Here is a 13,794-nt window from a genome sequence, read left to right as displayed (position 1 = left end):
ATTTACATATTTCTTCTGTTTACAGTACTGATAATTCTCAGAAAATTTAATCTCTTATTGCTGGATGGAGGATTTCTTGTTTTGTTTTAGTGTGGTTTTGTTTTTGTTTTGTTTTTTTTTTCCATTAACATTAAATGCCTTTATTTTCATTACCACTGAATGAAGGGTGAATTGTAAGTTTGGGATATGATGGAGGGATTGAGCTATTAGCTCTGGTACAGGCTGGGTAATCAAAGTTCATGTTACAGTGTTAGATTTGCATCTAAATCTTTATTTAGCCTGTTTGTAACATTTATATCTCCATTGCAAATGCAAGAGGCTTAGTGTTTTTAGTTAGAGGAGGTGTTTGCTATCTGTTTTGGACTCACAAATAGTATAGTGATGTACTTAATGTGGCATGATGATGTGAGAATATATGAGATAATGCATGTAGATTTTGGTCTTTGTAGTCTAGGATTACTTTTGCTTGCTTCACAATTTTCTTTGTTCTTTGTTAAGATGGGTGCAGGGGAACCTATGAAATGCTTTTCTTTCCTTGTGGTTTTAAATTAAAGTAATTGATTAGTTTCTCATTGTGTGTGTGCTGAAGAAAAAGACTGATAAAGTAGCACCATACTAACCAGGAGCTTACTGAGCATAGTGCAGTTGTCTTATTCAAGACATTAATTTTATTGTAGGTTTTTCTTCCCTTAGATTAAATATAGATTACAAACGTGTTTATAAGCCACCACGCACTTTGGAACTCTGATCACATCACGACTAAATATCTCATTTAATCATAGCTTTTGCTTGCAGTCAGGACACTGACATTTCTTTTCCCATGGGGTAATATAAAAGCCAGACTCTATGAACCTAGGAATATTTATTAATGGTGGGATATAGTGTTGCAGGAGATCTAAGGCTAGCTGACTTGGGTACACTGATTAAGTGTTTCTATTCCAGCTCTGTCTCTGAAGATCTGGGTTGCAGACGTGGAGAATTTAGCAGAAAGCATTACGGATCTGTGGAGCTTGTAAGTTTACATAGCCTATACTTCGATTTCAGCAGCTTATAATGCAGCACTTAAATTCTTTTCATTTCCAGGTAAAAAAATTGATCTAGTTTGGAAAATGCACTTTCTAAGCTGGACTTGAAAGTTTCAGGGTAGTAAAAAGAGGCTTCAGAATAGATATATTAGACTCATGCTAGGAAATCTTACTACCTTATTTATGAACATTTCATCATAATGGGACAGGAAGTATTATATAAATATTGTGTTTACCCCCAGATGGAAATTGAACCTTTTTTCCATTTACAAGATGAAGATTGCAGAATATTAGGGTAGTATTTGATGAAGTACTTGCACTTATGTGAGTTAAAAACTGTGTGCATGCTCTTGTCTGTATATATATGCGTGTGTATGGTTTTATGTGTACATGCCTCAGGGTAGTGGGAGAGGTTTAAGATTAAGAGAACTAGTCGAAATAAGGATATTGAAAACAGCTCCCTAAAATCCGTCAGTTACTCTGCATTTTCTTCAAAGAGTAAGTTATAACTTTATTTTTCTCATATATAAATTTCTTCTCCACTGTGAAAATAGCAGTATGTCAGTCAAAATAATGTCAGTCTGTATATAAGGCCATCATGAAACTACATAAACGTAATGTAGGCAAACAGAAGTGGGGAGGGGTGAAGAAACTGAACTCCAGCTCTCTTACTGTGGGAAGGAATCGCATTTCCTTGTGAAATTTCCTACTAGCTATAGTTGTAATTTTAAATTCTTGGATAGTATGTTTATTAATTTGTATGTAAATTGGGTATAAATTGGTGATTTAGTTGCTGGAAGTTGCATTGCAAGAATGGCAGGAATCTGTATTTTCTTTCTATACGTTACACAGATGTGTTTTAATAATAATAACTGCTGTCTGTTAAGAAGCTCTTTCATTGCTAGTACTTAGAATCTTTTGCTGGAGAAACAAAATTTATTGTTAATTATAAATTCACAGCTGGCTCACACAAATGGTCTTGTCTTTTGATTTGTTTTCTTAAAGTTCTGCTGGCATTTTAGGGAAGTGTGTCATTTTATCTTTTGGAGTACAAACATATAGAGGTGCTTGTTGCCCTTTCAAATTTATAAATATTTAATATTGAACCTTTCTTGCTTAATATTTTCCACAGCAGCATCTCAATTGCTCAATCCTTTCCACCTTTTATTACAACATTTTTTTTGTCTCTGCCCTAAACATTTTTGCTATGTCTTTTCCACTGGAGTAATAAGAACAGTTGTATATATATCTGTTACAGTTCATACAAGGCACCAGGATGTTTTGGAATTTTTGCTATGTTAGTTTATTCCTGACATAGTCTCAGATCATTTCAAAGCAAGCAGCAAAGAGAACTTCAAAATGTTGTGATAACTCTTCTACCAAGTGAAGGGAGAAAGTATTATCCTAGAATGATATGGATTGCTAGTGGGAAGCAAGGAATTATATGCTATTGCATTATTATTGTTCATATCCCATTTCATAAGTTTGTTATGATATGTGACAATTTAATATTTTACATTTTTCAGAGGAGTTACATGCAATATTTTCAGCAGCATTCTCCTCCTCTTCTCCCCTAGGGATCCAAAGCAGTGTCGCCTAACACATCAGTATTGTGTTAGCCTATGCTTTTTTAACAACTGAGTTCCATTGTTCAGAGAATCCCTGGATTCCCTTATAAAAAGACCCAGGCAGTCTTTCCAGAGTTTTTATGAAACTGTTGAAATCTTCAGCTGGAGACAAGCCATATTTTCTGATGTTAATGCTGAAAGCAGACCAGGACATCCCCTGTAACCTGTGTTGTTCAGTATCATTAATGAATATTATGTTTCGAGATTGTTTCTGCTCTCCATCTCCTGAAAACATCAATAAATGTAGTAAAAGATTGCTAGTCCTAGTAATATTGCCAACAAGTAGAATTTTAGGCTTAGCAAGGCTGAGAGAACAAGAATTGTCATGTCTGTAAGACCTATTGTTTTGAAAGGAGCAAACTTCAAGATCAATTTCTGGGAAGTGAACAAGTCCCTCTGAAGGTCTTCTGTGTAATGGTACAGCCAAAACCTGAGACAGGAGAATTTCTGGTTAGTACTGGGATCTACTGAGAGAGTAAATGGCTCTCCTCATGCCTCCTTAGAGTTATAATTGGGTCATTCCAAATCTAGAGTCAAGTTAGTAATAGTTATGCTGAACCTTTCTCTGTGGGTAGTCGTATGATGTCTGGGTGAAGTAGTAAGCTTTGATTGCTGATCATATGGCTATTTTCTGAACTAGAACCTCTATATTCAACTTTCTTATAGCTTATATCTAGTGATGCTGATGGGGCCATTCAAAGAGCTGGACGGTTCCGTGTGGAAAATGGCTCCTCTGGTGAGGTAAGTTGCTAAAGATACTCATAGAAAGCTGGAAAAGTAATGCAGCTTCACTTATTCTTCACCACTGAAAGATGCAGTCAGTTACTGAGGAAGAATGAAAAATGAATTTAAAAATGCTAAATAATATGAGAATGTAGGAATCTAAGAGGAGGGAGATGGTGAGGTTTTTCCCCCCAGAGTTTAGGCTAGCTCTTCTTTCAGGAGTATGCTGTCTCAACAAAGCTGGTATTTTGTTTAGTTTTGGTAACATTTTGATCACCTGATCAGGTTAGAAGAAAAACGCCTATCTTATCCTCTGAATAATGCTTTGCCATGTCTAGTTCCTCACTTTATATTTGTGTCCTGGTGGTGCTACTATGTTTAAGCTGATCTTTATGCTTTTAAACTTATTCCTTGGTTTGATGAGGTTATAGCTTCAATTTTTTCCCCCTTAGTTGTCTTTTGGCAGCTATGCTTATCTTTAAGAGGTTAAGAAGCTGAGTGGAGCCCGTGAGAGTCATTCCCTCCAGATTCCTGGGCTGCTAAACTTGCTGTGTGTCCCTGCAACCTCTCCAGTGACACTTAGGTTTCTACTTACCTTGATTTTTTAATCTTCCTTTGCAAAACTTCTTCAGCTGTAAATACCGTCTTAATATTGAAAAAAAAAAGACATCAGATTCTTGAAATGTGTTAGCTCTTGGTAAGCCTGTATTGAACTAATATTAACAGTAAACTATTACTGGTCACCTGTTTGCATCAGCAAAAATGGGTGAAGATTTTAAAGCGATCTAGCTGTTCTGCATTGATTCTCTGTGGGGTCGTGTTCTGTGTGCTGTCTTTTTAGTTCAGTTTCATACAGTTTGAAAGCTGGTCAGCTTGTATTACAGCCAGAATCTCTGCGTGGGTGATGGATGGCCACATGGTGAATGCATATGTAGAGTGGCTTTTCCTCTGCATAAGTTAATTCTTAGTGAAAAAGGACTTGAGGGATTCTTGGGAATTTACTGTAGCCAGCTAATCCCGGAACAACACTGAAGGCCCTCCAGAGCATCCTTTGGTCTAGCGAGGAGTCCTTGAGGCTTATTTTGGGAGGAACTGCGAAATTGAAACCTGAAGGCAGAATTTGGGTTTTTTTGTTTGTTTGTTTAGTTTTCTTTTGGGTTCTTTTTGTGTGTTTCTTTTTTTTTTTTTTTTTTGTTTTAGATCTACTGGTCTTCAAATTCCACATTGAAGTACCTTCTTTTCAGTGGAATATGAAGCTATTACTCGTACCAGTGGTACAATAGTAAAATACTGTAGTAACTTAAACAGCAAAGAGAGGGGGAAAAAAAGAGGAGGAAAGGGAGAAATTTTAATTTCAGCTGCACAACAGCTCATGTCAGTATAATTCTTTGCTTTTTAAAAAACGGTATACAGATAAAACTTCTGGTGAATCAGCCACTCTTGACTGGATTTTACCTATATTGCATCGTCTTTTTTTTTCACTTGGCATTTGATCTAACATTATCCCGATTCTGTTTCAGAATACAGACTACACGCCGGGTACGTGGCATAGAACGGACGTGCATTTGGAAAACCCAGAGTATCATACAAGATGGTATTTCAAATATTTTTTAGGGAAAGGTATTTATCTTTTTGTGAATTGATTACAGTTTTGATCAATGAAAATGCAACGTAGGTTTGAATTGCTGTCATTTAACTATGGAAAAAAGTATGGTATTAATTTAGTACTAATACCTTTTCTGTCCAGTACAGAAAACAAATTTTTGTTTCACGCATTTTTAACCTGAAAACAGTCTGTAAGCAGCAGGACCCTTGCTACAAAAATTGGATGTTTTGAAAGCCTTCTTGACCTTGAAGCCAGTTTATTTTGGTTTGTTTTTTTTTTCACACATCTGTATATAAATACTTAGTTCTTTATGTATATAAGTATATATTTTTACATGTTCATATATTTACACATTGATACACATATAAATGTATGTGTCCATGCATGAGTGGGAGTGTATGTATTCTTTTTGGCTGGTAATGCTTCTTGTTTTTCCCTAACAGTTCATCAAAATTACATAGGTACAGATGCAGAGAAGAACCCTTTCTTTCTCTCTGTTGTACTGTCTGACCAAAATAATCAGCGTGTTCCTCAGTACCATTCAATACTTTGGAGAAAAACAGTAAGAAACAAATATTTAACTGCTGCTCTGACTTCTGATTGCTTGTTTGTTTTGGATATGTTTATCATACACTTTTGTGCTTTCTTCAGAATTTCAGTATTTAGTATATATTTTTCATTTTATGTAATAAGAACATATAATTTTACTGTAGTAGATAAAGCTAAACTAGCTTTGTAGATACCATTATGCTAAACTTTCTGACATAAATCTGTGGTAACAGGTATTTTTAAGTTCTTCTTACCTGCAGCTTCATGTTACTTTTAGAAAGTAACCTAAATTGTTCTCGATTATGTCCTGCGATCCATTTGGGCAATGACTGTGAACTGATTTTAGGGTTGTCTTATACAACATTAAGAAAATAGGCAGATGTGATACACATTTCATTAATATTGTTTAATAGGTTTTTTTTTCACTTAACGTTCCATAAGAGCCTTTTATCCAAGCAGTTGATTTAAAACTCTCCTTTATGCATGCATGGTTCACTTTTTTTTTTTTAAAGAGATAGTTTGTCATGTCTGCTAGTTTCAGCAGCCCTCATACCCCATGCCAAGGTGGTCGAAACTAAGTAAAAAAAAAAAAAATCTTGCACCATCCATGACTTTTCACATTCAGTTTTTCTTCTTTTTTATTTCTCCTTCCCCAAACCAGTAAATATGGCTGTGTAAAACTAGCAGTTTTGTTCTTTGGGTTTTTTTGTACCGGATTGTTTTATTAATCTTCCTATTTGAATATACAAAAAAAATCCAGTATGTCCTGTAATATCTCCTAGCTTTTTTTCTTTATAGGGTACTCAGAAAATATGTCTCCCTTATAGTCCCACAAAAACTTTATCAGTGAAATCTATATTAAGGTAAGTATTTACATATAAGTTATTAGTTAAGATATATGTCTGTATGCCTTTTCCTGTAATTTAGAGCTCCTACCGTGTGGTTTTCATGACAGATTTATAAACATGTTTTTACTGGTTTTACAAATCTTGATCATTGAGGGCAACAAAAAGTGGTTTTAAAGCATGTTCTGGAATAGACAAAGTGACAACTTAAAATGGAGAAAAATTCTTAGCGTTTTTTTTTGGCAGAAGGACTATTTTCAAGACATTAGAAAAGAAGAGCTAAGTGGAACTGCGGTGGCTGAGAAAAAAATCTTTTAAAATTACATAATAAATTAACAGACTTACAGTACAGCAGATTTTGACTAGAGAGGGGGTTATGCGTGGCCCCAGCAGGAGGCATAAAACAGGAAAGAAAGCAAGAATAATGTCTTTAATTGATTGTCTCCGTGTAAGTCTTACTACAGGTGTGTTATACCCACTCCCAGTGAAGCCAAGAAAATTCCTTCCCCTACCCAGAGCCTGTATAGGCATGCTCATCATATTCTGTCCTGTGTCTTTTGTGGCAGAAGAGGGTGACTATAAAGTGAGCAAGCCCAACACCATTTCTATTTCTTTCAACATTATAATCAGCTGAAATGTCAGGTGTTTACAAAGCATACATTCAAATTTAATATGTAGTTTTTAAGATGTGATCATGTAGACTTTCTCAAATCCCTCATTTACAGTGTCTTCCAATCCATCTTCTGTAAGGATTTTACCTCCTCAAGAAACCCATAGAAAGTGCCTTCATTTACTGAACACAAGGTGTGTACCAGATAAATGGGCAGTCTGCAGGTCTTCAAAACCTTGGATTTGTGTAGAGTACAAGCAAATATCTCTTGCTGGTTGAAGCTGGTCCACTGAATAATACTGCTAGCGCTGATGTGAGAATTCTGGGAACAGGGTATGTGTGGTGATGTGAAGTCAGTACCACCAGATCTGGATTTTCCTACAAATGCACAAGATTTCTAAGAGGTCCCAGACCACTGAATTTGCCAGAGAGGCTAGTAGGCTATTGAGCCTTGCTTCTTAGTTCTGATTCCCTGGGCTGTGTCTCTGGTTCAAAGTGTCAAGATGGTTAGCCAAAAACGCTTCAGATCTCTTTCATCTTCTTCACTGAGATGGGTTAAGTCCTCTCATCTAACTCCTACAACACTGGCTTGAATAGTGTTCGTAATTGTCAGTACTGCATCCTATACCTGCATAAGCACCTGATCTTCCATGCCTCCCCACCAGTCACTGAAATATCTCTTCCTAATACCCCTTCCTAACCTAGTCTCTCCCTCCCCTCTCACCTACATATACATATTTGGTCAGACATCCCAGAGTGGAGAAAATCTGTCTTCTGTTACCTAGGGGTCATAACTCTTTTACTGAAAACCCCTCATGTTTTCCATCCTGTGATGCTGCAGTGTTTTATGTTTCAGACCTTGTTCCTCACTTCTCCCAGGGTGTGCTACCTGCAATCAGCTGGATAAATGTCATCTCCTGTTGCCCACTTGGGCTTGGACTAAAATCTCTTCCCTGACTATTACTTTGCTTTTGTGGTCCTTGAGACTTCCCTTGGGCCAGGTTGATATTTCTTTGACGTTTCAACCTCTTCACAGGCAGTGTGAATCTAGGTACAGACTATCTTGAAAGAATTTGGTAACATTACTAAATTAGTTGGAATGTTTTAATCCTTTTCAAAAGGAACTAAATCAAATCCTGTCTGCATTGTGATTCAGCATAAACAGTGATGGAAAGGTGCATCAGATTTGACATGCAGATCTATGAATTAATACTAAGGAAATGCAAGTTAGGAAAAAATGCCATCAATTTGATATTTATATCTATTGAGACAGTTGATCTTGCTTATTTAAATACTTTTTCTGTTCAGTATGTGGTCCTTTGGCATGTGATTTTGATGCTGAACTGTTCTGTTTTCATTTGACTTGCCTTGAATTATTTTGGAAGAGAAAGAGAAGAAGAGCTTATGTAACAGAATAGGTTGTTGAATCCTCCTAAAGTGCTCACAATTTATGCATAAGGCCAAAGTGAAGGGTAATGGAATAAAGTTCTGGGCTTTTAAGTAGAAACAGGAAATTTAAACCTGATCTCTATGCATGGTGTTACTCATTTCTGGTTTTAAAATTTAAAAGAAGTTTAGAAATTACTGTAGGCTAGAACTGTGGGAAAGAAATGGCTATTCCACAAAAGATTCCATGCAAGAGACTTTATGAACAGTTCTTTTTGTAACCAGTTCTAGCTGTAACCAGTTAGTGGTTTAATGGTGAATGTATGCTTGCCGTTCTATAAAGCAGTCTTTCATTTTCATTTCAGTGCTATGAGTCTTGACAAATTTGAGAAGAGCCCAAGGGAAATTTTTCATCCTGAGATACAAAAGGTAGGAGGTGACTTCTTTTCTTGTTTGATTGTTTTTATTTATTATTTTCTGGAAAAATAAGTTATTAAATATAAATGCTACTAGTTTGTTTCTTTCAGTAGCAGGATAATAATGATGAGTAGTGTTAAATGATACTGTAAAGTAACCTGTCTTTATCAACTGTCCGCTTCAAAACAAAACTGAAATATGCAAGGATGTTACAGCTTTAATTGTGTTATCTTTAATACCAATGTGCTAAAGGTATTGTTTTGTTTACAGGATTTATTGGTTCTTGAAGAGCAAGAGGTAAATGTAAACTCATAGCTCACAGACCTGTTCAACAAATTCAGCTTTGTATGTGAAATAGTGTCACTGACATGCTTGTGACAACTTAAAAACTAATTGCTTAATACAGTAAAAAACTAGTATTTCTTTGCAATGCATGAGATAGAAATCATTTAAGCACTAACTTAATATGTCATATTAATAGATCATCAACTTAGTATATCTCAAAATTAATAATCTATGATAAAAGATTAATTATTAGGTATTTGCTGCTTCAGCATGTAATGGAGTTGGTATGAAGTGTGTGTTCCCATGTGTTGGATGTATATAGAGGTACATATATAAAAGTCCTTAGAGAAAACATTATTTTAGGTCTTTTGTTTGATTGCCTGTTTGTGATATAATATTTGGTTTTATTTCTCAGGGATCTGTGAATTTTAAATTTGGAGTCCTTTATGCTAAGGATGGGCAGCTTACAGATGATGAAATGTTCAGCAATGGTGAGTTTTTCACCATTTTCTTAGCTGTTTTATTCATTTGATTAAAAAAATGTGGGATAATTCCTAGATGTGGAAGCCAGAAGAGAGGCGATAGTCATGTAAACAATAATTTTCTTAGGTTTTCATGTTTGTGTTGGGTGAAAAATGGTATTGTAGAATCATCTATTTCTGTAAAAGGTGGATGTAGGAAACCTAATATTACAACTTAAAAGACAGTGAAATTTTCTCTGGAAGTAGACTATACAATGTAAGGTTTAAAAAAAGGAAGCAGCTGAAGGAGATGACTCATACTACCTGCAAACAGTTACATTTGCTTCTAGTTCCTCCACTCTTAGCATTTTTGCAGCATGATTACATTCTTCTATGCACTTCAACAATGTCTTGGAGTCAGCAAAAGAGGACACTGTCTGATGTCACATGATGATGCCTATTCTGTAAAGCTGGGAAGCTGTTTCTGTAAAGTTAGAAGGCTTGAATGACATGAGGTGAAACTAATGCAGCTGAAACTGTGATCCTCATGTCCTGGGAGCAGGACTTGTTCCTGTATTTTGATTATTTTTTCTGGATGCTCTGTTATTATATGTGCTTTTCTTTTGTAACATTTCTCCCTTTCACATGTAGAAACCGGAAGTGAAAGCTTTCAAAGATTTTTGCATCTCTTGGGTGACACAATAACTTTGAAAGGCTGGACAGGCTACAGAGGAGGATTGGACACAAAAAGTAAGAACTCATCTGAAGCAAAAAAATGGGTGGGCTGCAATATAAATGTTTTTGCCTATTGCATGTGCATATTGTGTGCTTTGCAAAAATAATACAATCCCAAAACAGACTTCCTCGTGTGCATGCCCTACTTCACCTGGAAAAAGTCAAGTTAGCTTAAATCACTGGTATGGAATGCAGTTGAAGAAAAGTAATTATATGACTTGTATTTTCAAAGTGAACATTTTCTTTTTATATTGGAAAGGGACAAAGAATAACCTGATGTGTCACTTGCTTCATCATGGCTTGAAGAACTGTGCGTGATTTCAGGAGGCTAGGTGAAGGACATCGTGGGTGTTAAGTCTGTGAATATGCAGATTAGGTTGCAAACTTGTGTTTGAACTCACATAAAACGTGCAGCATGGACATTTTCTGAAATGAATCAGAAAAAAGGATGACTAAAGAAGGTTTGGTAGAAAGATGTGAAGCATCTTCTGATTTTTAGAAAACTTAAAGGACATACTCCTGCTGAGAATGTTGTCTTCCCTTGCAGATGATACAACAGGAACCTGTTCCATTTATACAGTTTTTCAAGGGCATGAAATTATGTTCCATGTTTCAACCATGCTACCATATTCTAGAGAGAACAAGCAACAGGTACATGGTTCTATCTTTTATTTTCTTTAAATTTTATTTATTTATTAAATCATGAACTCTAAAACTTGAAAAGAAAATAAGGCATTTCTTGCCTTTTAATATTTGTTAATATTTTAGAAGTATAAGTCTTAAGACTTTTGCTGTATTTTTTGCCTCAATAGTATACCTAATGCTGAAACGTTCATGATGTTTGTTAAAAGATAATGCATCATCTCTATTAAGATAGAAAAGACACTTGTGAAGGAGGTCAAAATTGATGGACTGAGAAGTGCTTGAATATTCTGTTACTCAGAAGACTTGTAGAGCTGCACTGCTGCATTTATCATTACCTGAAAGAATTTAGGAAGGGTTGAAATCAGACTTGTGAGTTGTCAGAATACTTATATATGTAACACACAACACATGCTCAGGTAGTAATTTGTGTACCTTGAAAGAAATTCACTTTGTGAGCGTGTTAATGACAAGATTTGTGCGTTTTCTTTAAAGCACTGCTGTTACCCTCTTACAGATTGACTAGGTGGGTTCTTGGGTACTTGTTCAAATGTGGTCATTCATTGCTTGAACCTTTCTATCTATTAAATGATGAAAAGAGTACTTTATAAGCACATGCATTTTATACCTATGCATCACAGATCCATAATGATTTACCTAGAATTACTCGTAAATTGTTTTACTGTTAAGTAAAATCATGTATTATTATAATAATATAATTCGAGTATATAATTACATTGTCCTTTTTTTGTTTCCATGTTGTTTTCTCATGCATTTGCCTTAGATTGATGACAAGATCACAGCAAAAATGAGAGGCCAATCAGGACATGTATTGGTTTAAAAGAATAAATCAGCATCAGGGTTTTTTTCCTTTTATTTCAAGTGGTGAATTTGTCTTTTTGGAGTGCTAGGTGTTCCATGCCCATTTTGTGAATATTAATTACAGAAACTACAAGTGCTTTGCTAAGTTAAAAAAATGCAGTAGCTACTGTTTTAGCAGCTGCCTTGTGTGTGCACCATGGTATTGCTGGGTTTACTTGCTTATAGTTAAGTAATAATTTTATATTGGCTTAAATCAGATTGAGCTTAATTTTTCTATATGTAATTTAGGAATATTGTTTTACCATTCTCTCACAGAATTGTTAAGGTATTTATTTATGTCTTTTAAGTTATTGTCTCTGTCTCTTTTTTCCCCCTTTTTTGTTTTGATTGTTTGTTTGTTTGTTTGTTTGTTTTGTGGGGAGTTTTGTTTGTTTCTTTGTTTTTGTTATGTTTTTGTTTTTCCAGGTAGAAAGGAAGCGACATATTGGAAATGACATTGTTACTATCGTATTTCAGGAAGGTGAAGAGTGTTCTGCAGCATTCAAGCCATCTATGATTCGCTCTCATTTCACACGTATCTTTTTCCTTACATGTTGTAACAAGATTACTGGTTGTGTTCTTTAAAGTCCAATATTACTTTTAATTCTACCTTAAGTCCTTCCTGTATACTGTTTGCAGAAACAAAAACTATTTTAGGAAGGCAGTTGCATTCTTGCATTTTTTACCTTCCACTGACTAGGAGTCTCTGAGTCTGCCTCAAAAGGGATTTTTGTGTTGAACCACTTTGAAGATAAGTTCAAAGTAAGGATGTGACTTCTGAATTGTAGATTTATTGAATGCATTTATTTGGATCACTTTGCAAATTGAATTTCATACACATTAATAAATCTAAATTCATAAAAATGTTTCTGTTAGTGATATGAATTAATTTGGCATTAGCTATGCAATATTGCCTTTTTGTCTCCAGATGCTGTATGTTAGATCAGTGTTTCTTAAATCTTTCAGATTGTAAACCACATGTTCTCCAGATTTTTGGCAGCCTGTGTTTTTCAAAATTATGGTTGAAAACATTCTGAAGACAATATGATTCAAACAACCAGCTGCCAATCTCTTGGGATTATTATGGGGTCACACTAGTGGTCCATTGATCCCAGTCTGGCATCTCTTAGGCTAAATGGAATGGAATGGAATGGAATGGCGAAAACTCTTAATTCTATCCACTCTCTATTGCTGAGTTTTTAAAAATAATCTCAAAGTTTACAGTTTCTAAACCTAGAAGGATTATGGTGAACAGAGTTAAATCCAGTTGGCAGCCAGTCACAAGTGGTGTTCCCCAGTGCTCAACTTTGGGCCCAGTCTTGTTTAATCACTGAACTGGATGAGGAGATCGAGTGCATCCTCAGTAAGTTTGCAGATGATATCAGATTGAGTGAGTGTGTTGATCTGCTCAAGGGTAGAAAGGCTCTGCAGAGGGATCTGAACAGGTTGGAGCGATGGGCCGAGGTCAGTTGTATGAGTTATCCTACAACCTCAGTGTTCAATGAGGTTTAACAAGGCCAAGTGCCGGGTCCTGCACTTCAGGCACAGCAACCCCATGTAACACTACAGGGTTGTGGAAGAGTGGTTGGAAAGGTGCCTGGCAGAAAACAATCTGGGGGTGCTGATGGACAACCAGCTGAACATGAGCCAACAGTGTGCCCATGTCACCAAGAAGGCCAACAGCATCTTGGCCTGTGCCAAAAATAGCGTGTCCAGCAGAGCAGGTTAGCGATTGTGGCCCTGGACTTGGCACTGGTGAGGCTACAGCTTGAGTACTAGTTTTAAATCTTTAGATACTAAATACTGTTAATAAGGAATGTTTACCAAGTCAATGTACCTCTTCATCAGAGTGTCAGCATTAGTAAAAAAGTAATAATTCTTCCCTTATTGCTGTTAGGAGTGCTTGTTATAAGGTAATTGATACACCCCACTCTTTTTGCTTTTTGACAAACATTTTGATGTACAACTGTCTTTGGTGTCATAATGAGTTGGAGGGGCAGATGTGCCCTAAATCCTTAAGG

At 35.8% G+C, this 13,794-nt stretch overlaps 1 protein-coding gene across 1 annotated transcript in view; it reads left to right on the top strand.

Moving 5' to 3' along the window:
• The first annotated feature begins 868 nt into the window (after positions 1–868).
• The window catches only part of GARNL3 (GTPase activating Rap/RanGAP domain-like 3), a 35,330-nt gene continuing 22,404 nt past the window's right edge, over positions 869–13,794 (top strand). Inside the window, exons 1-11 of the mRNA XM_008935635.1 lie at positions 869–1,012; positions 3,320–3,394; positions 4,897–4,996; positions 5,426–5,544; positions 6,330–6,394; positions 8,738–8,801; positions 9,060–9,086; positions 9,490–9,565; positions 10,187–10,285; positions 10,818–10,921; positions 12,200–12,308. Coding sequence (XP_008933883.1) covers positions 869–1,012; positions 3,320–3,394; positions 4,897–4,996; positions 5,426–5,544; positions 6,330–6,394; positions 8,738–8,801; positions 9,060–9,086; positions 9,490–9,565; positions 10,187–10,285; positions 10,818–10,921; positions 12,200–12,308 — 982 coding nt within the window. The remainder of the gene's footprint in view (positions 1,013–3,319; positions 3,395–4,896; positions 4,997–5,425; positions 5,545–6,329; positions 6,395–8,737; positions 8,802–9,059; positions 9,087–9,489; positions 9,566–10,186; positions 10,286–10,817; positions 10,922–12,199; positions 12,309–13,794) is intronic.

The sequence above is a fragment of the Merops nubicus genome, unplaced genomic scaffold (assembly GCF_000691845.1).
Source record: "Merops nubicus isolate BGI_N331 unplaced genomic scaffold, ASM69184v1 scaffold5072, whole genome shotgun sequence".
Taxonomy (NCBI): Eukaryota; Metazoa; Chordata; class Aves; order Coraciiformes; family Meropidae; genus Merops; species Merops nubicus.
The sequence above is the reverse complement of the archived record's forward strand: the minus strand, read 5'-3'. Positions and strand labels throughout refer to the sequence as shown.